The sequence below is a fragment of the Salvelinus alpinus genome, chromosome 25 (genome assembly GCF_045679555.1).
Source record: "Salvelinus alpinus chromosome 25, SLU_Salpinus.1, whole genome shotgun sequence".
NCBI lineage: Eukaryota > Metazoa > Chordata > Actinopteri > Salmoniformes > Salmonidae > Salvelinus > Salvelinus alpinus.
Genome location: NC_092110.1, coordinates 17,427,229 through 17,453,855, shown reverse-complemented (window position 1 = coordinate 17,453,855; position 26,627 = coordinate 17,427,229). Strand labels below are relative to the sequence as shown.

The following is a 26,627-nucleotide window of genomic DNA, read 5'->3' as shown; positions in this document are numbered from 1 at the left end:
TTAATAGTCCCCGACTTATTAACTACAATCAAACTTGATACCCAGTATCTAGTACAGTACATTCGCTGTTATACCTACGTTTACTTGGCCAATCAAAATTGCATTCACCACAACATACGCTTCTTACGGCTATTGTTATTTATATTTCAAATTTTATCAATCATATAATTTGGTCACTTACATCAAACAATTGTCTCACAAAACTAAATTTGGATAATGCCAATGTGCAGAAATGTAGTTTTTCACAATAGGTTTCTGCTTACCTTTTTAGTTGACCGGTCTGGAGTTGTGAGACACACCCGTCTGACGACAGCAATGGTCAATTGGCTGGCACGCCAATGTCCAGCGAAGTCCTTCACCAGATCACGTCGGGGTCACCATATAAGGGATTTGCGTCAATTCAAATCTGGTATCAGGACAAAATGTGATTCAGAGTCACCGAATATACTTTAAGTATTTTTATTAAACTCAAGCGATAAATGGTAAATGCAATTTTCGTATATACGGGTTCTCTGTATCACCTCGCATGGCAGAACAGAGAACTGGCAGGATGTAAGTAAACAGCTGTAATTATACTGTGACAGACGTAGTTCCAACCCGTCTGTTGGCTTATCACAGTAGAGGCTGAGCGTGGTTTAAACTTTGCTCAGCCTATCGCTGGCGCTCAGACTGGTCCCAGCCTCTTGGCGCTCCTTGGTGTCTGGCGCTGTTGCTGTGTAGATTATGCTCCCACACCCCAGAGACTGAGGTCAGACAGCTCTGTAACATTGTTTGAGCCTCTTGCACCTGCATAGAAAGCACACTGTTCTCGCTCAAGGCTAACCACAGCTTCCCAGCACACTTATCTGGGGCTAACTGTTACTTCCAGCACACACACACAGACACCCAGGCGCCCAGGCCAACAGTTGCTAATATTCAATCACGTGATGTAGTATTGGGTTATAGTGCAATAAACACAGATCCTCACATTATGGAATGTAAGCTCTGCTTACCAAAGATGGTGGAGGTGGCTGCCTACAAAAACTTTCCGTCAAACTTGAGGAAACTTGTAATGGTGCGAAAAGTAAAGTTCTAAATATACACTGCTCAAAAAAATAAAGGGAACACTTAAACAACACAATGTAACTCCAAGTCAATCACACTTCTGTGAAATCAAACTGTCCACTTAGGAAGCAACACTGATTGACAATACATTTCACATGCTGTTGTGCAAATGGAATAGACAAAAGGTGGAAATTATAGGCAATTAGCAAGACACCCCCAAAAAAGGAGTGATTCTGCAGGTGGTGACCACAGACCACTTCTCAGTTCCTATGCTTCCTGGCTGATGTTTTGGTCACTTTTGAATGCTGGCGGTGCTCTCACTCTAGTGGTAGCATGAGACGGAGTCTACAACCCACACAAGTGGCTCAGGTAGTGCAGTTCATCCAGGATGGCACATCAATGCGAGCTGTGGCAAAAAGATTTGCTGTGTCTGTCAGCGTAGTGTCCAGAGCATGGAGGCGCTACCAGGAGACAGGCCAGTACATCAGGAGACGTGGAGGAGGCCGTAGGAGGGCAACAACCCAGCAGCAGGACCGCTACCTCCGCCTTTGTGCAACGAGGTGCACTGCCAGCGCCCTGCAAAATGACCTCCAGCAGGCCACAAATGTGCATGTGTCTGCTCAAACGGTCATAAACAGACTCCATGAGGGTGGTATGAGGGCCCGACGTCCACAGGTGGGGGTTGTGCTTACAGCCCAACACCGTGCAGGACGTTTGGCATTTGCCAGAGAACACCAATATTGGCAAATTCGCCACTGGCGCCCTGTGCTCTTCACAGATGAAAGCAGGTTCACACTGAGCACATGAGCACATGTGACAGACGTGACAGAGTCTGGAGACGCCGTGGAGAACGTTCTGCTGCCTGCAACATCCTCCAGCATGACCGGTTTGGTGATGGGTCAGTCATGGTGTGGGGTGGCATTTCTTTGTGGGGCCGCACAGCCCTCCATGTGCTCGCCAGAGGTAGCCTGACTGCCATTAGGTACCGAGATGAGATCCTCAGACCCCTTGTGAGACCATATGCTGACACATGCACATGTGTGGCCTGCTGGAGGTCATTTTGCAGGGCTCTGGCAGTGCACCTCCTTGCACAAAGGCGGAGGTAGCGGTCCTGCTGCTGGGTTGTTGCCCTCCTACGGCCTCCTCCACGTCTCCTGATGTACTGGCCTGTCTCCTGGTAGCGCCTCCATGCTCTGGACACTACGCTGACAGACACAGCAAATCTTTTTGCCACAGCTCGCATTGATGTGCCATCCTGGATGAACTGCACTACCTGAGCCACTTGTGTGGGTTGTAGACTCCGTCTCATGCTACCACTAGAGTGAGAGCACCGCCAGCATTCAAAAGTGAACAAAACATCAGCCAGGAAGCATAGGAACTGAGAAGTGGTCTGTGGTCACCACCTGCAGAATCACTCCTTTTTTGGGGGTGTCTTGCTAATTGCCTATAATTTCCACCTTTTGTCTATTCCATTTGCACAACAGCATGTGAAATGTATTGTCAATCAGTGTTGCTTCCTAAGTGGACAGTTTGATTTCACAGAAGTGTGATTGACTTGGAGTTACATTGTGTTGTTTAAGTGTTCCCTTTATTTTTTTGAGCAGTGTATTTTATCGGCATGAATGGCGTTGTTGTGTAGGCTATGTAATGTAGCTAACAAAGTGTTGCTACTAGCCAGTTGCATTCAGTCTGTAGCATAATGCTAACATTAGCTAGCTCATCCTGTTACTAGCTAGTTAGAAGCTAACCCTGACCAACGTCTTTACACAGCTGAAGGAATTATAAGCTGTTGTGCGGGCTGCTACCGCATTGACATTTTGGTGGCTAATAGCTAGCCATCCCATAATGTAAGTTGTTGGGGATAGCTAAAAGTGAAATTAATGAACTTGTGAAGATAAAATAAATAAATCATTTTGAGACCTGGGATTTTTAGGTATGTGCATTATCTTATTTTTGCTTGCTTATTACCTAACGTTAGCTACCGTTATATCTGGTTGGATCACTGAGTTTCGAATAATAGCCAAAAATCATGTTTGGTAATACTATAGTTCTTATAACTGGGGAAAAGAAAGAACAATATTCCCCAACATACGTATGTATTTGGAAAGTGACATAATTCAAAACATGCTGTAATTTCTAAATGGTTCATTTGATATGAATAAAAACACATTATAGCTGACTGCACTTTAACCCCATTGTCATTGTATCTTTTAAAATCCAATGTGCTGGACAACAGAGCCAAAACAAAAATGTTGTCGTTGCCCAAATACAGATTGCACTTCATGTGCTGTTTTAAGTTAATTTGTATAAAACCAAACTGGTCAGGCTATATACATTTTGCCCAGATTGATGCAGTCATTTTGTATACAGAGGAAACATCCAGAAAGATGACAAACTACAATATGTTCAGCTCTGCAACTACGAACCAAGGAACCACAACAGACAGTGTATCAAACTTCATCAAAGCATTCAATGTTTTTTGGGAGCATAGCCAGGCAGTTGAGTCAGCAGACCGAAACTCAGCTGAGGAAGCAGTAGAGAAGTTGAATTCCAAGACACATATTCCTTCCTGGAAAATGACAGTGGCCTAGAATATCAACTCCCTCAGCGATCAACGGTGTGCATGTCACCTGCTGAACCTCATCGCAACAACAGATTCAGCGTTGGCAGGAACAAATAGTGATAGCTACAAAAGGTTGCCCAGGTGTCTTGCCAAATGCCAAGCCATGTGGAATAAAACGGGGCGGTCAATTTTAGCTGCTGCGGTTGTAGAGAATGAGTGCAAACTGCAGTTGATCCATCCAAATCAAACACGTTGGAACTCAACTTACCTGGCTGTGGAGAGGATCACAAGTATCATACAAGAGAAGGGGGAGGATGCCATAATAAATATGTGTGAAGAATTAAAAGTGAAAATGTAAGTAGTGTCGTGGAAAATTGCAAGATTATGGTATAATGCTTGTATTACATTATAAGAGTTGTTTTATTCGACAGAATAGAGTATTCTGTTAACTATTGTGTGTGTGTGTTCTACTGAGGATGGGCCTCTATGAGATAACACAGACAGAGGAGATTTACGATGTCTTTGGGTGATAAAACCTAAAGAGCATTCCAGAGAACATGAGCTAATGGTTCTGTTCTATGCCGTACCAGGGAGAGGCGGTTCCCTTTTGGAGTAAGAGGGCCAGACACTGGTCTTTACAATGAAAACTGTTGACACAGCAGTAACTGTCTGCTATGTTTTATAGATATCTTTCATACAAATCATAACCTTTGTGAACTGTTCCTAAGATCTGTGGTTCGTCATGTAGGTTGAGAGAGGTGTATCTTGGCTATAAAATATCTTTGTAATTTTCTGTAGTGACTTCCAATGGTTCATTAGAAATGGTGCATCATTGAAAGTCAAAATGCTATTGCAAAGCTTATTATTATTAAAGATGTAGTTTAAGTATAACTCTGACTGGTGTGTGAAGTTTGTCTCTCTCCTCATTTGGTAATGCAAAAATATGCAACCACAGTACTGCATCAGATGACCTGGCCTCCACAATCCCCCTACCTCAACCCGGGCTCCTCAGCCAGTCCAATGTGCGGGGCAGGAAAGGACTTCGATGAGGGCCTCCATCTGTGGGAAATGGGTCAGCTGGGTGCAGACGAGCCCCTCACACCCTTCAGTGTGAGTCGGCCGCAATAAAGGGTCATCAAAGTCAGGACTGCAGTCTATTCCTTCAATCAATATTCCTCTTGCACTAAAAGAGTACTCGTTTGGATTCATGTAATCAAATAAACAGTGTTTTTTTTTTAAACATTGTGTTAAACATAGGACTTTCTTGCTTGTTGGGCAGAAAGTAATATTATAATTATCCCAGGAATGGATTCATAATATTTTTAACCACTTGGTCTAAAAATTTGATTGAATAGCCATATACATTTTTTTACTGTGTTTCTCCCAACTTGTTTAGCTAAAACCAACTGGTATTTCTTAGATATAGAATACTAATACTAGCTGATCTAAAGCATACCTTCCTGTCACCTAATTAACATACCCTGTGGTCACAAAGGCCAGGGTTCAGAACCAGAGCACTCAGTACTTCTTTATATTCAGAGGAGTAGTTTTCATTGCACTCATATGGCACAGAGTGGAATAACATGGCAGTTGCTGTGCAGGGACTCTGCTGTGTATGTACTGTATGTTCAGAGACGAGCTTTTCATTCATTAGGTTTACTGTGCCTGCTGCTTCCTGTGGTGTGCCAATGTCTATTTTTCATTAATTGTACATGAGTTGGAAAATCAAGGTAATACATTTTTTTTGTTATATGCTAATATCTTTGTAGCATTGTCTTTATCAGTCAGTCAGCTAATATCAGTTTCATCATAAGCATCCTATTTTAATTAGATTAGCAGTCAAGTATGAATTGACCTGACACCCCCCCGCACCACACACACACACTTTATGTAACAATGATTCAATTATGCTGGATCTTGTCTATATTGATTATTTCACCACAACAACAACAAATCATTTTGGGGCTGAACAGTTTCAAGATGACCAAAGCTGAAAGAAAAAATGTTGCAACTTCTGGTCTAACAATATGCACTTTTTAAAATATTCCCATTAGAATACCATAGCATGAGTCATAATACCCATAAAACATAGCAGTCAAACAGGGAGTTTGTTCCAATCGTTTTTCTACCATTCATTTTAGAAACTCTTAAAACAAAGGTTGAGTGTCATGTAGACTTACTCTGGAGTGACGTTTTGATAACTGTGTAAATCTCTCTAGGACAAGGTGACTTTTATCAATATATTTGCCTGTATTTACCCGCAGAAAATGAAATGCTAAATAGCTGCTAATGTGGCTATCATAAAGAACTACAAATACCATTGTTTTCTGGACGAAACTGCCGAATCGAGGCAAAGGTAAGGATCTCTGGATTTTTTTATTTATTTGTTTTATTAGGATCCCCATAAGCCGACACCAGTGGCGACAGCTAGTCTAACTGGGAACTGACACAACGAAAAAGACATTACAGACAAAATACTTTACAATTTACATACTGTACATTGAAAAACATTAACATGTAATGTGTGTGGGTGTGTGTCCATCTATCAGTTACACATACATGTCAGTACATACACACAAGAAGTAGGTCATTTGGGGGAGAGACGTTATGCCATAAGGTGTTGCTTTATTCGTTTTTTTAAACCAGGTTTTTCTGTTCACTTGCGCTATAAAAGATGGAAGGGAATTCCATGCACTCATGCCTCTGTATAATACTGTACGTTTCCGTGAATTTGTTCTGGACCTGGGGACTGTGAAAAGACCCTTGGAGGCCACTGTGTTCTTGGGGACTTTCAATGCTGCAGACATTTTTTGGTACCCTTCCCCAGATCTGTGCCTCGACGCAATCCTGTTTCGGAGCTCTACGGACAATTCCTTCAACCTCATGGCTTGGTTTTTGCTCTGACATGCACTGTCAACTATGGGACCTTATACAGGTGTGTGCCTTTCCAAATCATGCCCAGTCAATTGAATTTACCACAGGTGGACTCCAATCGAGTTGTAGAAATATCTCAAGGATGATCAATGGAAACAGGATGCACCTGATCTCAATTTCGAGTCTCATAGCAAAGGGTCTGAATACTTATGTAAATAAGTTTTTTATTTTTAATACATTTGCAAAAAAATATTTAAACCTGTTTTTGCTTTGTCATTATGGGGTATTATTATGTGTAGATGAGGATTTTAAAAAATTTAATCAATTTTAGAATAAGGCTGTAACGTAACAAAATGTGGAAAAAGGGAAGTGGTCTGAAGACCTTCTGAATGCACTATATATAGTTTAATTAAATACTATAGCTACTGCATAGTGTCACTGTTGAAAATCAACCCCGATAACAAATGCTTGTATATTTTAAATTTCAGAGTTGTAATTTAAAAAAATATTTTCACTAATTGCCATTCTGTTTTTGAGGTATTATTCTTATCCGTACTATTTCTGTATTTATTATGTAACAGTTGATGTGGTGCATTTCCTGAAAAAATATAATTTAATCTCAGTGGATAAATAGAGCCAACTGTTATTGTAAATCCTCGCCTTCTATCCGTAATGTGTGTGTGCTATTTAAATAATATAATTAATGGGAAACCGAGAGGGGTGTTTACGGACATATTCAAACTCTCCCTATCCCAGTCTGCTGTCCCCACTTGCTTCAAGATGTCCACAATTGTTCCTGTACTCAAGAAAGCAAAGGTAACTGAACTAAATGACTATCGCCCCGTAACACTCACATCTGTCATCATGAAGTGCTTTGAGAGGCTAGTTAAGGATCATATCACCTCTACCTTACCTGACACTCTAGACCCACTTCAATTTGCATACCGCCCCAATAGATCCACAGACGATGCAATCGCCATCGCACTGCACACTGCGTGCTCAGCCCACTCCTGTACTCCCTGTTCACCAATGCCTGCGTGGCCACGCACGCCTCCAACTCAATCATCAAGTTTACAGATGACACAACAGTAGTAGGCCTGATTACCAACAATGACGAGACAACCTACAGGGAGGTGAGGGCCCTGGCGGAGTGGTGCCAGGAAAATAACCTCACACTCACACTCAATGTCAACAAAACAAAGGAGCTGATCGTGGACTTCAGGAAACAGCAGAGGGAAGCACGCACCTATTCACATTGTGGAGAAGGTGAAAAGCTTCAAGTTCCTCAGCGTACACATCACTGACAATCTGAAATGGTACACCCACACAGACAGTGTGGTGAGGAAGGTGCAATAGCACCTCTTCAACCACAGGAGGCTGAAGATATTTGGCTTGGCCTTTAAGACCCTCACAAACGTTTACACATGCACAATTGAGAGCATCCTGTCGGACTGTATCACCACCTTGTACGGCAACTGCACCACCCGCAACCGCAGGGCTCTCCAGAGGGTGGTGCGGTCTGCCCAACGCATCACCGGGGGCACACTGCTTGCCCTCCAGGACACCTACAGCACCCAATGTCACAGGAAGGCCAAAAAGATAATCATCAAGGACATCAACCACCCTAGCCACCCGATCAACAGCCTGTTCACCCCACGAGCATCCAGAAGGTGAGGTCAGTACAGGTGCATCAAAGCTGGGACCGAGAAACTGAAAAACAGCTTCTATCTCAAGGCCATCAGAATGTTAAATAGCCATCACTAGCAGGTTCCCACCCGGTTACTCCCGAGTGGCACAGCAGTGTATCTCAGTGCAAGAGGTGTCACTACAGTCCCTGGTTCGTATCCAGGCTGTATCACATCCGGCCGTGATTGGGAATCCCATAGGGTGGCGCACAATTGGCCCAGTGTCGTCCGGGTCGTCCAACCTGCACCTTAGAGGCTGCTGCCCCTAAATAAGCTCAGCAAAAAAAGAATGTCCCTTTTTCAGGACCCTGTCTTTCAAAGATAAGACTCGTAAAAATCCAAATAACTTCACAGATCTTCATTGTAAAGGCTTTAAACACTGTTTCCCATGCTTGTTCAATGAACCATTAACAATTAATGAACATGCACCTGTGGAACGGTCGTTAAGACACTAACAGCTTACAGACAGTAGGCCACATTAAGGTCACAGTTATGAAAACTTAGGACACGAAAGAGGCCATTCTACTAACTCTGAAAAACACCAAAAGAAAGATGCCCAGGGTCCCTGCTCATCTGCGTGAACGTGCCTTAGGCATGCTGCAAGGAGGCATGAGGACAATAAATTGCAATGTCCGTACTGTGAGACACCTAAGACAGCGCTACAGGGAGACAGGACGGACAGCTGATCATCCTCGCAGCCGAGCGGAAATGGAGGAAAACTCGCCTCCCTGCGGACCTGGCATCCTTTCACTCCCTCCTCTCTACATTCTCCTCTTCTGTCTCTGCTGCTAAAGCCAATTTCTACCACTCTAAATTCCAAGCATCTGCCTCTAACCCTAGGAAGCTCTTTGCCACCTTCTCCTCCCTCCTGAATCCTCCTCCCCCTCCTCCCTCTCTGCTGATGACTTCGTCAACCATTTTGAAAAGAAGGTCGACGACATCCGATCCTCGTTTGCTAAGTCAAACGACACCGCTGGTTCTGCTCACACTGCCCTACCCTGTGCTTTGACCTCTTTCTCCCCTCTCTCTCCAGATGAAATCTCGCGTCTTGTGACGGCCGGCCGCCCAACAACCTGCCCGCTTGACCCTATCCCCTCCTCTCTTCTCCAGACCATTTCCGGAGACCTTCTCCCTTACCTCACCTCGCTCATCAACTCATCCTTGACCGCTGGCTACGTCCCTTCCGTCTTCAAGAGAGCGAGAGTTGCACCCCTTCTGAAAAAACCTACACTCGATCCCTCCGATGTCAACAACTACAGACCAGTATCCCTTCTTTCTTTTCTCTCCAAAACTCTTGAACGTGCCGTCCTTGGCCAGCTCTCCTGCTATCTCTCTCAGAATGACCTTCTTGATCCAAATCAGTCAGGTTTCAAGACTAGTCATTCAACTGAGACTGCTCTTCTCTGTGTCACGGAGGCGCTCCGCACTGCTAAAGCTAACTCTCTCTCCTCTGCTCTCATCCTTCTAGACCTATCGGCTGCCTTTGATACTGTGAACCATCAGATCCTCCTCTCCACCCTCTCCGAGCTGGGCATCTCCGGCGCGGCCCACGCTTGGATTGCGTCCTACCTGACAGGTCGCTCCTACCAGGTGGCGTGGCGAGAATCTGTCTCCGCACCACGTGCTCTCACCACTGGTGTCCCCCAGGGCTCTGTTCTAGGCCCTCTCCTATTCTCGCTATACACCAAGTCACTTGGCTCTGTCATATCCTCACATGGTCTCTCCTATCATTGCTATGCAGACGACACACAATTAATCTTCTCCTTTCCCCCCTCTGATAACCAGGTGGTGAATCGCATCTCTGCATGTCTGGCAGACATATCAGTGTGGATGACGGATCACCACCTCAAGCTGAACCTCGGCAAGACGGAGCTGCTCTTCCTCCCGGGGAAGGACTGCCCGTTCCATGATCTCGCCATCACGGTTGACAACTCCATTGTGTCCTCCTCCCAGAGTGCTAAGAACCTTGGCGTGATCCTGGACAACACCCTGTCGTTCTCAACTAACATCAAGGCGGTGACCCGTTCCTGTAGGTTCATGCTCTACAACATTCGCAGAGTACGACCCTGCCTCACGCAGGAAGCGGCGCAGGTCCTAATCCAGGCACTTGTCATCTCCCGTCTGGATTACTGCAACTCGCTGTTGGCTGGGCTCCCTGCCTGTGCCATTAAACCCCTACAACTCATCCAGAACGCCGCAGCCCGTCTGGTGTTCAACTTTCCCAAGTTCTCTCACGTCACCCCGCTCCTCCGCTCTCTCCACTGGCTTCCAGTTGAAGCTCGCATCCGCTACAAGACCATGGTGCTTGCCTACGGAGCTGTGAGGGGAACGGCACCTTCGTACCTTCAGGCTCTGATCAGGCCCTACACCCAAACAAGGGCACTGCGTTCATCCACCTCTGGCCTGCTCGCCTCCCTACCTCTGAGGAAGTACAGTTCCCGCTCAGCCCAGTCAAAACTGTTCGCTGATCTGGCACCCCAATGGTGGAACAAACTCCCTCACGACGCCAGGTCAGCGGAGTCAATCACCACCTTCCGGAGACACCTGAAACCCCACCTCTTTAAGGAATACCTAGGATAGGATAAAGTAATCCTTCTAACCCCCCCCCCCCCCTTAAAAGAGTTAGATGCACTATTGTAAAGTGGTTGTTCCACTGGATATCATAAGGTGAATGCACCAATTTGTAAGTCGCTCTGGATAAGAGCGTCTGCTAAATGACTTAAATGTAAATGTATATACTGCTTTCTATTCTACTGTGTTTTAGTCAATGCCACTCCGACATTGCTCGTCCTAATATTTACGTATTTCTTAATTCCATTCTTTTTCGTTTAGATTTGTGTGTATTGTTGTGAATTGTTAGATACTACTGCACTGTTGGATCTAGGAACGCAAGCATTTCGCTACACTCGCAATAACATCTGCTAAATATGTGTATGTGACCAATACAATTCTATTTGAGAGAAGTAGCTAGTGTTCGCCTGTTCAAAACCATCCTTCAGTGCGGGGTTGGTTGGGCCTTGGACAGGTTTAGCTTCATTCCATATGGGGCGGATTCGAGATTCCCATCTCGTTTTCTGCCCAATCTCTTTCCTAGTCCCATGCTCTTCAACCTACCTGTTTTTATTCATCTCTATGAGCGTCTCAACTCGCGCAGTGATGGACGTTGTCGAACATCCAACCCCATCCATTACGTCTTTCAAACCGACCAATCACCATCGTGTTTAGATCCAAACCGAGCATCACGGTTAGTTGTATCTCTGTTTTGTGTGCCATGGACTCAGCCCAGTAATATTGACAATAGGGTGAAAAGAGATTACCCCAAATAAAACACTGTTTAAAGAAAATTAACCTAAAGTACAGAGGTGTGGTGTAAACAAGTGATTTCCTTCATAACTAGGGAATGTGATTGACTCAGCTTAATATTTTTATACATCCGTATTTTGTTATTAATGGGACTCGGAGGATTATTTCGTTAGAAGGTAAAAGGTGCTCGTGGGTTTGGCTGTCTAATAAAGGCCAAGATAGCCTTTTCTGGTGTTTTTTCCGCTACTTGCGAGAGGCTACTTGTACGAGACTGGAAGCATTTTAGTTTAATATCGTCTAATACAGGATAACTACTTGCCACCGTCTTCGTTTCGAACCACAGAGCCTCAGAGGATCAAGGTAATGTACGATACGGCTCATTCTCGTTCGTCTGCAGCTATCTTGTTTCGGGTACGTGTGGTTCCAGTTAGCCAGTTAGCATTAGAAGCTAGCTAGTTTCCATATCGAGAGATGTGTGGGATTAATGTTCAGCTCGTTTTCACAACTTGATGTCAGTAGAATACATATTAGAATACATATTTTTGCTAAATTAAATCGTTTTTAAAATGCTAGATAGTTATACAACGTTATGTAACACACACAGTACTCATTCCTGCAACGTTCATGTAACTCGCTAACATTAGTTAGCTACCTAGCTATGACTGGCTGACAAATTTAGCTAGCGAACGACCCAACATCGCAGCTGGCTAACCGTTAGCTAACTTTCTGTCGTTACTAGCCATTAAATAACGATAATCTTATATTTTGCTCATATTACTACCAATATTACCAGTATTAAATTATATTGTGTTAAGACCAAAACAGTATATTGTAAGTACAGCTAGCTAACGACAAACACTGAAGAGGACGCTTGTTTTAGGTGGAAATGTCGGATGGCTAGGTTGCTAACTAGCTAACGTTAGCACCAATTACTGTGATCTTGACTTCGCTAGCTACTTTACGTGTTTGTTCAACATAAATAGAGAGAGAGTTGATGCTGAGCCTATGCTATCCACTAGTTATTATTATAGCAATACAACCGTCAACACTTGCATTGCGTTACGTTACATTGGTGTTGACGGAATGTCTCAACAAAGGTCGTTAGCTAGGTATCTTTGAGATGGATATGGATTAGCATATGTTTTCACGCTCTGACTAGAGATAGAGAGAATTTACACTCGGTTTCCAGCTGACAGGCGAATGCAGTCATTATGTAGTGGTCAGGGTGTGCTTCATCGAATTTGTTATCAAACCATGTTCCACCAAAGAAAGCATGGGGCAATTGGAAGGTCCATGTGAACAAGTACATGTTCCTAGCTAGATTGGTTTTTAATATGGATTTGTTTTATAGCTAGTTCGTTAAATTTTACCCATGCGTATTTTAATATTTATCGGTGCATTTTAATCAACAATCGTGGTTAACCCGGTTTTAATAGAAGTTTGTGGGCTAACTAACCAAGGGTTTCCTAGATGTGCATAATGTTAACATTAATCCATTTGTTCTTGTGGAGGCTTGCCCAGAAGGCCAGGTTCAGAGGAAATGTAATCGTCATCATACATACATTGTCCCTGTTTGATTGAGGAATACTGTGACATTTCTGAGCCTTGCCGTTTGGAATGAAGATTTTGACAACCCGTGTGTACTATTAGAGTCCTTGGCCAGATGTTCTCCAGTGGCATATTTGGTGTGGTCTTTATTTTGTTTATGAAAGCATACAGAAAAGGGTGGCTTGATTGAGATTTAATTTGAATGGTGTTTTTTTGTTATTTCTGCAAAACATGTTTTTCTTAGAAAATGCATAAACCCAGTGAATCATCTTGAACAATTTATTCACACTGTAGGTGTACATGATTGTGATTTAAGCATCCTGCCAATCTTGCTGGAGTAGAAGCACAGGTGTGTGCCAGTATTTGTCTCTTGTGTGTGTTTGAGTGAGCGTGCGTGTGTACACACAATTTTTATGTGTCCCACCGGGTCATTCTGAAGGGTTTTGAATGTCACATTGAGGAAGGTAAACATCATGTCCCAGCCAAGATAACTTAGCATCCAAAGTCCCCTGTATTTATGATGGGAGTAAGTGCCTATGCCATGTGCCTGACTGTAATATAGCCCAATTCTTAGTCACTGTTCCCCCACCTTATCAGCCTTCTCTGGGCGCCTGCCAGTTTGGGCTTGGTGCATTATGGGATTGCCTTGCTTTATGATGTGCCTGAGCTCTGTGCAATCATTATAGACTATCAGGAACTGACCGGGTCATAATTTTATGTCACCTGTCAGTTCTCATGATTCAGTATACATTCGTTACTAGGAAAAGTCCGGACTACTGTCTAACGCCTATCCTCAGTTTAAATGCAGAATTAGGATTAAACTATTGTGATTACAATACCACTTCCCTTTCCCAGAAACCTTCTAGATTTTAGTTTTATTTAGCCATAGTAAGCAGGTCCTATTTTCAGGTCCTTTGCGCACCGGTTTACATGTACACTGAACAAAAATGTAAACGCATCATGCAACAATTTCAAAGATTTTACTGAGTTACAGTTCATATAAGGAAATCAGTCAATTTAAATAAATTCATTAGGCCCTAATCTATGGATTGCACATGACTGGGCATAGGCCCACTGGGGAGCCAGGCCCAGCCAATCAGAATGAGTTTTTCCCCACAAAAGGGCTTTATTACAGACAGAAATACGCCTCAGTTTCATCAGCTGTCCCGGTGGCTGGTCTCAGACGATCCCGCAGGTGAAGAAGCTGGATGTGGAGTTCCTAGGCTGGTATGGTTACACACGGTCTGCAGGTGTGAGGCTGGTTCGACATACTGCCAAATTCTCTAAAATGACATTGGAGGTGGCTTATGGTAGAGAAATTAACATTAAATTCCCTGGCAACAGCTCTGGTGAACATTCCTGCAGTCAGCATGCCAATTGCACGCTCCCTCAAAGCGTGAGACATTGTGGCATTTTTGTGACAAAACTGCACACTTTAGAGTGGCCTTTTATTGTGATTGTGCTGTTTAATCAGGTTCTTGTTATGCCATGCTTGTCAGGTGGATTGATTTTCTTAGAAAAGGAGAAATGCTCACTAACAGGGATGTAATCAAATTTGTGCACCACATTTGAGAGAAATAAGCTTTTCTTTTTGTGCTTCTGGAAAATGTCTGGGATATTTTATTTCAGCTCATGAATCATGAGACCATGTTGTGTTTATATTTCTGTTCAATATATATCCACCTATCACACTGACACTTTTGCACACACACTTACTTGAACACACACTCACATACATGTACTACCCACCACTTATGTTGCTGCCATACTGTTTATTTTTTATCCTGCAACCAGTCACTTTCTCCCAATCCCTGCTTACATGTACATATCTACCTCAACTACTCCAGTATCAGATTCCCTGTACATTGTAAATGTGGTACTGCCACTGACCCTATATATTGCTTCCATTCTCCATTTTTTCCTTCTGCTTATGTGTTATTTTTTGTGTTTTTGTTTTTGAATACTGCACTGTTGGGAAGGGCTTGCACTGTACTTGTGCATGTGACAAATCAAACCTGAAGCTATGCTTGGGGAGGAGGATAATAGCGAGTTTGCAGTATGGCACATCTGCTCGATCCCCTCATCAATTCTGTCCATCCTTTCGCTCCTGTGTTCTTAAGTGTATCCCTCCTGTTTCTTTTCTGTGTTTGTGATTTGTTCTTCTCCAGCTCCCTGGCTGGTAATAAGAGGAGCTTTCTTGGGCCTGCTGATATTTGTTAACTTCCTGTAGTGTGTTGCTCTCTTCTTCCCCATTCTCCCTGCTCCCTCTCTCGCTGTTGCTCTCTCTCCCGCTGTTGCTCTCTGTGTGTTCTCCCTCTGTCTTTAATCCCCCCCAGCCTGTGTGGATGTCATCTGGTCACTTATGTAAGAAGCATGGGAGGGGAATGGCTTTGTGCTGTGAAGCAGCAGCGGCACCCATGCCTCAACCATTAGGGCTTGTTGTTTGGTCAGTGAGTGAGCACTAAGAACTGATGGTGATATGTGGTGAACTATTGCCACTGTCCAGAGGTGATTGTAATGTGGAATAGCACACACCGCTGTGTGCTTGGGTTTACATCGGCTGTAGCCTAAGTCTCCACTGCATGGTGGCAGGTGGTGTTTGCATGGCTTTTTGTAGGCTTTTGTGGCATGTTCTCTGGCTCCAGGGACTCACTTTGTATAATATTTGAATAGGCCTGTCCAGTTTTCAATGGCAAACTATCACAATATTTTTCTGCGGAAAAGGACTTGTTTGTGCTTTCTAGATGTTGTTTTTCTATGGTAACAGGCCTGCGTGGCTATGCAGGTAAGCAGTAGGAACGAGAGTTACGACCATCTGATTAACTATTTCACCCGTGGGTCAGTAAACAGGCTAATAAAGCCATAGCTAACAATGCCACTCATATTCTCAGGGCAGGCTACATGACATGATTGTGTGTCTAGTTTCAGGGCTGAGTGTCTTTAGTTTGCTTGCTATTCTCTGTCTCCCTGCCTGTCCCTTGACCAGTTATAATGTGTTAGACGTTGGATGAATTTGACCTGATGGATGGATTCTTGTTAACCCTGCTGCACCACGTCTCTGTCAATGCTGTCCCTCACTCCGCTACGCTGTGGGTTTCTTTTTATTACACACACAGAGTCTGAGACCCGTAGTAATCCAATTATGAATTGCTTAAATTGGTGGATTAAAGGCGGCGCATATGCGCCATTTTGGTTTAGGCTGTATCACAATCGGCCGTGATTGGGAGTCTCATAGGGCGGAGCACAGTTTGGCTCAGTGTCGTCCGGGGTTGGCTGGTGTAGTCCGTCATTGTAAATAAGAATTTGTTCTTAACTGACTTGCCTAGTTAAATAATAAAACAAATTGTTGTAGTGCAGTAAAGTTGGTATTCTCTTATTAGTGTTTGCAGGCTGTTGGTTGTGTACAGTGTCTTTCTGGCTTCCCCTCCTGGTGCTCCTAATCAATGACTATGAGGCATAATCAGCAACACACACATCACTGGACATTTCCTTAGCTTCCTCTCAGCACAAGAGTGTCTGCACTCAAATGACAGCTTTCAGCCTCACTAGCAGCATTGTTGCTGGTGGTGCTGTTGTGTGTGCATGTAGGTACGGCGTGGACATACACTATATATACAAAAGTATGTGGACAACCCTTTTAAATTAGTGGATTTGGCTATTTCAGCCACACCTGTTGCTGACAGGTGTATAAAATCAAGCACACAGCCATGCAATCTCCATAGACAAACATTGGCAGTAGAATGGCCTTACTGAAGAGCTCAGTGACTTTCGACGTGGCACCGTCATAGGATGCCACCTTTCCAACAAGTCAGTTCGTGTATAAATCGTCTGTCCTCAGTTGCCTTCATTTTGCTGTCCCCCAGGAAAAGTCAGCAGCTAATGGTGATCCATAATAAATAAAAAAACAAACACTCACTACCGAGTTCCAAACTGCCTCTGGAAGCAACGTCAGCACAATAACTGTTTGTCGGAAGCTTCATAAAATGGGTTTCCGTGGTCAAGCAGCCGCGCACACAAGCCTAAGATCACCATGCGCAATACCAAGCGTCAGCTGGAGTCGTGTAAAGTTTGCCACCATTGGACTCTGGAGCAGTGGAAATGCATTCTCTGGAGTGATGAATCACGCTTCACCATCTGTCAGTCTTACATATTAATCTGGGTTTGGTGGATGCCAGGAGAACGTGACCTGCTCCAATGCAAAGTGCCAACTGTAAAGTTAGGTCGAGGAGGAATAATGGTCTGGGCTGTTTTTCATGGTTCAGGCTAGGCCCCTTAGTTCCAGTGAAGGGAAATATTTACGCTATAGCATACAATGACATTCTAGACAATTCTGTGCGCTCCTGTTTCAGCATGACAATGCCCCCGTGCACAAAGCGAGGTCCATACAGAAATGGTTTGTTGAAATCTGTGTGGAAGAACTTGACTGACCTGCACAGAGCCCTGACCTCAACCCCAAACACCTTTGGGGTGAATTGGAATGCCGATTGCGAGCCAGGCCTAATCGCCCAACATCAGTGCCCGACCTCACTAATGCTCTTGTGGCTGAATGGAAGCAAGTCCCCGCAGCAATGTTCCAACATCTAGTGGAAAGCCTTCCCAGAAGAGTGGATGCTGTTACAGCAGTGAAGGGGGGGACCAACTACATATTAATGCCCATGATTTTGGAATGAGATGTTCGACGAGCAGGTGTCCACATACTTTTGGTCTTGTAGTGTACTTGCACATGCACACTGTCTTGTGTTTTTTATGTGTTGCTATATGTTAAGCAGAGACTTACAACATGTTATCTCCCCTCCTACAGCAGGGCTATGTCCTCGGCAGCCACCACACCTCCATCTGTGGACAAAGTGGACGGATTTTCACGGAAGTCTGTCAGGAAGGCCAAGCAAAAGCGGTCGCAGAGTTCGTCCCAATTCCGGTCTCAGGGCAAACCCATCGAGCTCACGCCCCTGCCTCTGCTCAAGGGTAAGTGTTTAATTACGAATGCCTCAAATCTTCCCACATAGTCTCTATCCATAATCCTCCATCTAACCTTCATGCTAACTTGTGAGTGGTGTGATGTGGGAGTGTGTTTAGTAGTGAATGCTGATACCAGCATGGTAGGAAGAGAACAGAAAGATGTCATCGATTCTTGTTCATCCCTTCTCTCTGCAACTCTTTTCATGAGCCCAATGCCCGGTGAATGAATGAGTGTGTGTGAGCGAGTGTATGTTTATCACAGTCCCTGTATCAGGGATGCAAACTCGTCACTTTTTGACGATATTTCCTGTTTTGAGCTCAAAATAGGTAATCCACGGGAATCGTGTAGATCCATAAAAATAACTTTTGTGGTGGTGGGGGCTCACAAAGTGCGTGGATGCAGTGTATCACCTGTTGAACTATAAAAGAGAGGTGCGAACGGATCTTCTCCCTGTGTGATCACCACCATAGATACTGGATATAGTGATGAGATGCTTGTGTCTCCGCCCTCAACAATGGGATTCGTTGTCCACAGAGCGGAACGGCGGGCTGTCAAGCTCCCGCCTGTTCTGCTCTTTTTAGGGAGGGATAATTCTTGGGCTGCTGCGTAGTCACAATGGGAACTCTTTCTAGAGCACCCGGTTAAATTGTGCATAACAGTAGGGTGTTAGGTGACGTGACAAACAATGAACGCTATACGATAATTCTCCAAAAAAACACAGGCTAATCAAATCCATTTAAACTAAATGTCAATAATGTGATCATCAAAATAAATAGTAAATAATTTCAAAACACGAGCATGTTTTAAGTCTAAATGGTTAATGTAGTGAGAAATATGTGATTATTGTAAAAGTTTGCGAGGTTGCATCATTTACTATCATCCTGAATTAAAATATGGAATCATTTTTGCCGTATTAAATAATTTTATATATGCTATTTTCCTTGATGTGGACAATGTGTGTTACTACATTACACAAGCTCACGTTTTGAACACATCAAATTGGGGGAATTACTCATCCTTTTTACATCAGATTGGTGGTGATAGTGTGAAAGTTTATAGTCATCGATTTGTTGTAAATGTTTCCTACCGCTTATTTTGTGATTTTACATTTATATCGTGGAATCATACATGCCATCTCACATTGTGGTACATAGTGTATTAACATTTTTGAGGCATTTGCATGGCTAGGAAAGTGCAAAGATATTTAATTAAAACAACTCAATCTATTTGTGTGCGCTTGTATGTGTGTGGGAGGGGGGACACTGTATGCTACTGACCTTGTATTGACCTTAATCCCCAAATAATTGCCAGGTGTGTGTTTGAAGAGGGTGGTGGGGTGTCTGTGTTTACTTTTGTATCTATGTCACTGGCTTTCATGACCTGCTTTAATGTCTGTATTTTATCCAATGAGGTGCTCAATGTGCCCCACTAAACTAATGCACTGCCAGGGATAGCTGTCACTTTGGTTTGTGGGAAGAAGGAGATGGCACACGGCAACAGTGCTAGTATGGAGGTAGATAGTATGAAGGGTAGGGGAAGTCAGGATTTTGCTAGTGCGTTTTGATTTGTTTATTGAAAGGCCATGTAAGTTTAGTGTTGACTAATGGCATAATGCTGGTGAGCCGGGCACAGCCAGGCTCGGGTGATTGTCCCATGGTCCTGAGTTTACAAATCAGCAAAGGTACTGTATCAGATGTTGTTTTTGAGAAACTTGGTGGGTCACAGGTTGACAGGCTACCAGGTCCAACGCTCTGTAAGTGGGCTTACATGGTTTTGTTGGCACATGTTTCATTGCAACGTGGTGAAGAAGATCTGGTTGGAGAGCTGCACTACTGTCTGCTTCCCATGTTGAAGGAGTACGTTATGGTTTCCCAGGTGCGTATTTTCACATTTAAAGTGAATTCTAAATTCCTTTTGGATAAAAAAAAATGATATACTAGGCCTACTCTCTAGGTCTCATCAGTTGGAAGGACATATAAGCAGAGCATTTGCCCTTAACTGCAAACCATCTCTCTGTGTGGTCATAAAATAGTCTAATTTTCCTTTAACGTGACATAATTAATTTACAGGACAGCCAAACCCTTGTCCACAAGCTGCATGACAAGCAGCTTGAAGTGATCACCACTTTCATGGCATGCTTCCTCAAGGCTGAGCATCACCACACCCAAGAAGCTCATGGAGATGGACTTCATTGACAAGATGCTTCCTTCCAGAGAATTGTATGTTGGACCAGTGTCTGAGAAACTTAAGGCAGAACATCCAGGACACCCTGTTAGTAAATTTATAATAATAATGAGAAATTCAACTTAAAACACTTTTTCGCTAGGTAAGATGTTTTCATTTACAATCTATTTTGTCATAATGTTTTCCAGATTGTGCAGAAGTTTCTTAACGCGGTGAAGACCGCATACATGACAACTGCAGCCTACATGCAGAAGAAAATGCCCCTGGACAGCATGACCCTGCAATTGCTCTCTGCACAGGACCCAGTGGTGAGAGGCCATTCACAGACTGGCATCCTGTTGAAGCGGCTTGCTAGGATGATGTTCCATCCGGATTTCAGCTTCCACTGGAAGTCGTGAAGTTTAATGTGGACTCTACCCTTCCCCCTTACAAGGATGGTGAGGACAACATGGTCAAGTGTTGGGGCCTGAACCAGATTATACTAGTGTCTCCCTCAATCTTCCATGGTCCTATGGTGGAGTCTTCGTTTAATGTGATCAGAGACATCATAGATCAAAAGAGCATGAACATGGCTACCTTCAATGCAATTCATACCACCAAATAAATCCACAGGTCCAGGAGTCTGACTGTCTTACAGATGTTCCAGAGAGATGATGTCAAGTGGAGCAAGGGACTCTAAGAACATCCGCACTGCAGGAATGAAGGATAAAGCTCAGAGACAGGAGAACCTGATGAAGAGGGAGGGGTATGGTTGCCAGCCAACATCCAGTGCCCAACAGACCAGGAAGACTGCAGTGGAGGAGGAGAAGCAGGCCAGACAGGACACAGCTAAACAAAGAAAAAGAGCAAAATAAGTTTTAGTCGAAGCTAAAAGGAAGGAAGCTAAAATGTGGACTGTAGGTGAGAGTAGGCTAGATGTGAGTGATAACCTGTTACTGTTTATTTTGAGCTTCAAAATAAAATAATTTCTTAAAAATGAGTTGTGTGTGAGTTATACTGACAGGTCAGATTTTACTAAAAGGAGACTGAGTTGTGCTTAATGTTGGCTAAGAATTTATTTAGCAGATGGGTAGGCCTTGACCTTCACCTTGCAATGCTTCATTAAACCCACTGGAAAATGTATTTCCTCAAGAAAATAAGCAAATCCTAACTCTGTCTGGGGAGACTGAGATTTATCATGTCATGATAAACCATAAACCAAGACCAAAGAGCACAACCCACTTTTCTACCCCAGGACACTATGTTCTCTGTCTATTGTGGTTTGGAAAGTTAGGAGTATTGACAGTATTCCACTATGTATTATGCACTTGATACTCTCTGAGAATATGCAAATTATATGCAACTGGACAGTCACCAGTTTGCATCCCTGCTCTATGCTCGTGTGGCGTATACGCCAGTGTGTATGCATGCTGCTGGTTGTATGTGAACTGCATGCCCAGACAGGGAGGCAGCCTGTTGCTGATTCACAGGTGGGGTCAGTCCTCTGCTGCCTGCCTGGTTCTATACAGAGAGGTTGAGACTAGAGTGACGGACGGAATGCAGCCTGACAGGAACCAGAGCCTCAGCCAGGGTGTGTCCCTCCCTCCTGAAGGTCTGTCTGCCACGCGAGTGCCCTATTGGGCGTGGGTGGCATCACTTCACTGTCCTCTCTCTTCTCCACTCAGGGCCACTCTTTAGTTTGCTTGCCTGCCCGTGAGTGAGTCACACTTTCACCATTACCAGCCAGTGCCGCTGCAGAGCAGAACACAGCAGAGCTCTGGGCGAGCAGGGTGCAGTAGTCCGCTCCGCTCAGGTTATGTTCTGTTCTTCCTCTCTCAGGACGAGGTGAGTTGCTGTCTGCTGTTGACGTCCTGTAGTTCGAGCGTGACTGGCCTTTTATCATTCTGACTATGTTCTGCCTGTGTGTCTTGCTCTGCATTCAGGCCCAAGTGAGGAGGATGTGGTCGGGCAGCACTACTGTGCCCTATGTGCACTATATTCCATCCATGTTCTTATATAAACACCTGCATAATAAAAGGCGCAAATCTGATCTGACATACTGTGATTTCCTCATATTGGACACCATTTTAAATGGTTAAACCTAAATATTGTTGTCTTTGTAAGTGCCTTTTTAAACTGTGATTCCGTTTTAGTGACAGCTTTTTACCTGTAATCTCCTCTTTAATTAAAGGGGATGAGCACTAGAGCTCTGCTCCCCTCCCCGAGTCCGACGGACCCCGACATCATACATCATGCTAGGGCCAGGCAGGGCCTGTTATTTTCTTCAATAACAACAGTACGGGCAGGGCATGGGTATACTAACATTTTGAAGCTCAGCCATTTGCGTGTGCTGTGCTGCGCAGTACAGTCATATCTGTTTAAGATCATAACATGGTGGCAGAAGTGATTCAACCTCACGACCAGAGAGATTATTTCACAGAAAATAATAATGTTCCTTGAGTTTTGTAAGAGTTTAGTGTGACAAAGTAGCTAACAGTCTCTTCATTGAGCAGAGCAGCCCAAGCGGAGCCGTTACTATGGATACACAGAACCGCCATGAGCAGAGCACAGGGAGCGAGTGACAGAGAGGAGCAGCAGCAAATGGATTTACTAACAGAGGAAGTTATTTCTGGTTTCGGGCAGGGCTGGGCCTTAAATTTGGTAGAAGCAATCAGGTCTGAACGTTGTGGCCATGGGTAGGTGTTCGGGCTTAAATTCATGCCCGTTCATTGCTCTAACGAGCACATCACCACATTGAAACGCAGAGCCTTAATACATTGAAATGGTATCTACCATCCTGTGACGTGATCACAGATCTGACATGACTGGATTGATGAAAGCTTTGTGAAACCCTTCTGATTTCACCTCTCAATTCATGTTGGATCTTTGCACACTTGGAATACTTACAAGGAGTAGAGGAAGGATGCATTTTCAAATGATTGTAGTCGCGTCTGGGACCATGTAGACAACAGGAGGAAGTAGCTGTTGGCTGACTGAGGAGGTGTGTGTAGTTGCCTGGTGTTAGGTGAGCTGCACTTATTCTATCCAACCATGTGGTGGCGACTGGCGATTCCTCAACCCTCCGTGCGGCACCACACGCCCTCATCTATCATCGACTGACTGACCTCTGAGGAGCACTCTATGTACGCAGTCAGTGAGAGTGAAGAGACTGAGGGTGGCCTTTCAGACTTCACCTGCTAGTCACAGCCAGGGAAATATGTTTTTCCTGTAACTAGATCTGAGCCTCCTATGTTGATTCAGTTTGTTTAAATTCTTTTGCTATTTCTTGAAGGTGGAAAGGGGACAGATTTTCACCCCATGTCAACAAAGACAATAGAAATAAGCATTCATAGTTTGCTAGGCTGCAGAGCCCATGGTCCCAACAAGGGAGACTTTTTAATCCTAAATGTTGTTTCAGGTAGTTGTTCCAGGCCTGCGTGGATGTCTCCCTCAGTGTGCAAGTCAAGAGTTGTTGTGGTAGCTCTTTAAGAGTCTCCACAGGAAGTTAGAGGGATGGTGAGAGTGACAGAGAGAACGAGGGAGTGGTGATGAGTCTGGCATGGAGCCTGAAGAAAGAATTAGTGTCCTAATGCTTCATGGCAGAGGAAGAGGAGGACGAAGAGGATTTTCCAACGCTTGGCCAGGTCATGGCAAACCCTTTCCCGTCCTTCCACATCTACTAGGTGGAGTGGAGACTCCCTCTGTTTACCGGAATCTTCAAGGTGGAGTGATGCCTACGTTAAGGATGTGCGCTGGCGAGATGCCTGTTTTTTAGGACCACCTCTGTGTAGTACGGAAGACAGATCGCTCTCTCTGACTTCGTGAGCCGAATAAAAAAAAAAAAGAGGGGAGTAGAAATAGAATGAAGACCGGGACATGGTGAAAGGGGAGTTAGGGGAACAGCACTGGCCGTAGAGCTTCTGCCAGCCCCTCTGTCTGGTGGTTCCTGGTCTCTGTTTGGTCAGTGCGGCCCCCCCAACGCTCCCTCTCCCCCCTACGCCCTCCCCTCAGGGGTAACCTGATCCACCAGTTGTCTCTTTATAGATTTCCAGTCCCACTCGCTCCAAACAAGCAGCATAGGGGGGAGTGTGTGCCCACTACAACAAACTACTATTTTTCACACCATCAATATTTGAATAATTTTGCCCCAACAGAATATTTTTTGGGGCTGGTGGACTCTACAGAGGAACAGAAACCAGAGAGTGAGTGTCCGTGATTCTGCTGGTGGTGGAGGAGTGTTATAATTAACCTACTAAGGGCCCTCTCGGAGGCTTGGCTGGCTGTGTTGGTATGTCTGTCTGTGGGGCTGAGAGGAGAGTATATAAATGGAGTGGTAATGGCAGGGGGACATGGAAAGAGGGTTTGACTGAGCTTTTGAAGTCAGATGTAGGATAAGGGTGGAGCGGCCTGTGCAGCAATCATCTCTAAGGAGTGCTGCTGTAGAGATGTGCAGTACTGTGGATGAGCAGTGCAGTAGCTTCGCCATACAGCAGCCTTCCTTCTGTTGGCTTTCTGTCTGCCAGAGGATGTTGTGGTAGCCAGGCAGGTGTTACAGCAGGCAGCATATTGACTGTGTTGTCATGGTCAGTGCCACTGATTGCAGGGGTTTTCAGAGTTATGCTTGTTAAGGGCGTGGTGTGGTGGTTATTGCTGGTGGAATGCTTGCTATGTGATTCACCTGCGCACGCTGCTGCTGGCCCTCTCTCACCTGACCCTGTGTGTGAAGAGTGCCTTTGTATGGACAGCCCCAGATTACCCACACTGCCTTTGAAAGGAGGCACACGGAGAAAGACTCTGCTCTCTGCTACCAAGAGGTGACCGTAGCTGTACAATGCCTGGGAGGCTTTCAATGTCCAAAGTTAAAATGACTTGTATGAACTCCGTCGGCCTTGTTACTATAGTGGAGAGCAAAGTTAGCACAGTGTGATTACATCTGTCAATGATTGACAGTACATGGCAGTGTAGTTCATAATGAGGCTCCTTGAAGCTGCCATATGAGAACACAGAGAGAGAACAGAAAATAATGTCTCAACTTCTTTCATGGTGTCATTCCATTGTATAGCATACTGGTTGATTAAATTAACAAGTAGTAGGAACTTGTTTTTAAAGGAATTAAATATTTTGATTATAGAAAAGTCTGAATGATGAGATGGATTCAAAGATGGGCACACAAACAGGAAGGGCTCAGGTGGGAATTTAATCCCTGTGGTCCAGAGTTGGTTGCGTTTCTGCCAGACCATACTCCGACCAACCATTACCTGGTTTGTTGTCTAATCTTCAGCTCAGAGACGATGTAGACGGTGTGTGTGGTTCTCCATCTCTGACACAGTGTTGATGTGATGGTCTGCCTCCCTGTGTATACATACAGTACATATCATACATATCGACCTTCAGTCTCTGACAGTGTTGGCCTGGTCACCTGCTGAGCCCATCTGTTGGAACCGCTCACTCTCTCCTGCAACCGTAACCCAAGCCCGCCAGAGTGTATAGTGTGGCCGGGATTTTCCCCTTAGACAAGCAAGCAGGCAGTGTGTGTGTGTGTGTGTGTGTGTGTGTGTGTGTGTGTGTGTGTGTGTGTGTGTGTGTGTGTGTGTGTGTGTGTGTGTGTGTGTGTGTGTGTGTGTGTGTGTGTGTGTGTGTGTGTGTGTGTGTGTGTGTGTGTGTGTCGGCTGCTCTGAGGGACGTAATTGTTACTCTATACCTACACTCACTTCCTGGATTTGTGTTTCCATCTAAAAATGGTGACCACTAAGAATAAATAGTCTGCTACGTTCTGAGTAAACTCCACGGATGATGGGTTTTTATTAAGTCCTGAAGCAAAGTACTTGGTTTGAGTCTTACGACCTGGCAAAGTGTCCATTTGCGTTACTTCCATGTGAATTTCAACTCATAGTGTCCGTTAGCTTTAGCATCACATGACTAACACTGCTGGTCGTTCAGTTACAGGGATGGCCTCCCAGTTACAGTATTACGGAGTGCTCTGTACGGTACTACGGAGTGCTCTGTGCGGTACTACGGAGTGCTCTGTACGGTACTTAGAAATGTTGCTACTGCCGTTGCTATTGGATTTTCTCTGCCTGCAGGTGTCGTTGTTTAACCTATCTTTTTCAGTCAGGTAGAAAAGGTGACTGTTGGGCAGGACAAGGGGACTGCGACACATTGGGCTGAGATGGGTATGTCAATCATGACTGATGTCATATTACCATGCGGTAGAGCAGCATTGCACAGCAAATCCAAGTCTCCACATAGGGCTCAGAGACACCAGTAGTGTTTGCTGGCCGAGAGTACTTGGCACATCTGGATGTCATTTGTGAACCGAGTGGGCACCAATTTTACATATAGAATCGTGGGAAAATGTCGCCAGTCAGACGTCTACCTCGGGTGGTCCTTAAAACACAGCGCGCTGAACGATCGGCAGACGTCCGCTGGATCCACATTGGGTGAAATGTGTGCGAGCTTTTAGAGTACGTGATGTTCCTGAGGCTCC

At 44.6% G+C, this 26,627-nt stretch overlaps 1 protein-coding gene across 2 annotated transcripts in view; it reads left to right on the top strand.

Moving 5' to 3' along the window:
* Nucleotides 1-11,419: 11,419 nt before the first annotated feature.
* ppp2r5eb (protein phosphatase 2, regulatory subunit B', epsilon isoform b) overlaps nt 11,420-26,627 on the top strand; it is a 35,233-nt gene continuing 20,025 nt past the window's right edge. The window contains exons 1-2 of one of the 2 annotated variants that reach the window (XM_071365886.1): nt 11,420-11,829; nt 17,819-17,982. In XM_071365886.1, the coding sequence (XP_071221987.1) occupies nt 17,826-17,982 (157 nt within the window). In that variant the 5' untranslated portion in view covers nt 11,420-11,829; nt 17,819-17,825. Of the gene's footprint in view, nt 11,830-17,818; nt 17,983-24,271; nt 24,343-26,627 lie in introns of those variants that run through there. The other variant, XM_071365887.1, reaches the window with a different exon arrangement.